General features: G+C 37.5%; 1 protein-coding gene across 1 annotated transcript in view; it reads right to left on the bottom strand.

Annotated features, from left to right (window-relative positions):
* LOC107640015 overlaps window positions 1-1,465 on the bottom strand; it is a 44,592-nt gene extending 43,127 nt beyond the window's left edge. Inside the window, exons 1-2 of the mRNA XM_021123537.1 lie at window positions 1,186-1,465; window positions 231-334 (exon numbers count right to left, since the gene is read on the bottom strand). Of these exons, the coding sequence (XP_020979196.1) occupies window positions 231-334; window positions 1,186-1,282 (201 nt within the window). The 5' untranslated portion in view covers window positions 1,283-1,465. The remainder of the gene's footprint in view (window positions 1-230; window positions 335-1,185) is intronic.

Raw genomic sequence — 1,465 nt, 5'->3', positions numbered from 1 at the left:
ACATTTACACATTTACTTCTTCCCCACTCTCTTATTTTCCTCTATTCTAATACTAGATCAAAGAGATTTACTACAGAAGCAAACGGAAAAGAACAAGAAATGCAAAAATGTGAATATGTGTACGTGTGTTAAGTAACTTACAACCATAAGAAAAAACACAGGAGTATTGACCATTCAACAATATCACAATTCAAAATATATGTATCAGATGCAGTTAACCAACCACCAACCTTCAGTTTCACTGATCCAAGAAAACCTGCCTTAACCTTCACTGGCAATTTTAAAGCATTTAGAGCCTCAGGCTTAAGCTGCATATTCTTCAGCTCCACATCACCTGTGTCATATTTTAGTCACCAGTTATAAAAACCAAAAGAGATCAAGAATGCTTTAAGTAAATTTGATGACAGGGCAGATAAGTGTGTATATCCATAGGATCTTTCAAAATCTTAAGATAGTGCAATATTATTAGTGTATTACTTCTACGTTGGCACAGTTTAATCATCTCCAAAGATGTGCATTCCATTCACCATAGATAAATGTAACAAAATCTAGTGTGAGGACATCAGCTAAATTAGTAGCAAGTAAAAAGTATGACCAAGTAACACAATTAGCAACAAGTTTTGGGCGGCCAACTTAAAACCTGGTCAAATATCTACGGCAAGGAACACAATTAGCAACAAGGCTAGCTTATCCTAAAATGCTATAAAACGTGAAGTGGTGTTCATCTTTCGCAAATCTCAACACACTGAGAAATATAGAAGCAACATTGAACAAGCAATGTAGCTAAGTGTCTTCTGCTGATCGCAAAATCATTTGTTCGTTGCCGTTTTTACCGCTCATTAACCTATATCCAGTTAAACTACGGCATGAATTTCACATTCACCAGAGAGGGAAAAAAATTTCAAACAAAAGTTGCTAATACATCACTCGCGCATTATCGCTTCGATTGTGCCAGCACCAGTCAACAGATTGAAGACATGAATTCGATTCATCGAATATAAACATCGCGCTCTCAATATCAATTTCAATCACTACAGTTTACTCACAAACTCAGCCTCACACTAATCTCAACTCAGCAGTGGAGTTAATAAAAAGAATTAGCAAGTACTGTTACAGGAAGCAATCGAACAGTGATTAAAAAGAAGAAACGGAAGGAAGAAAACGAGGACTGAGGAATTAGCGAACCTTTCCAGACACTGATTTTGAGAGCCTCTTTGTTGAGACCTCTGACATAATTGCCAAGGTACCTCTGCAAGAGGTACGCTACCTGATCCTCCAGCATCTCGTTCCGCTGTGATGATCATGTACTCATTACAGCGATGATCGTGATGGTTACACAGACGAAGACGACGAAGAGGTTTATCAGAAGAAGCAGCAAGAAGGAAAAAAAAAACGCACAAGAAATGACTGATACGGAGCTTTAATGCCACGTCTTCGTTATTGTATACCTGTATCAAAAAAGAAA

This window comes from Arachis ipaensis, chromosome B05 (genome assembly GCF_000816755.2).
Source record: "Arachis ipaensis cultivar K30076 chromosome B05, Araip1.1, whole genome shotgun sequence".
Lineage (NCBI taxonomy): Eukaryota > Viridiplantae > Streptophyta > Magnoliopsida > Fabales > Fabaceae > Arachis > Arachis ipaensis.
The sequence above is the reverse complement of the archived record's forward strand: the minus strand, read 5'-3'. Positions and strand labels throughout refer to the sequence as shown.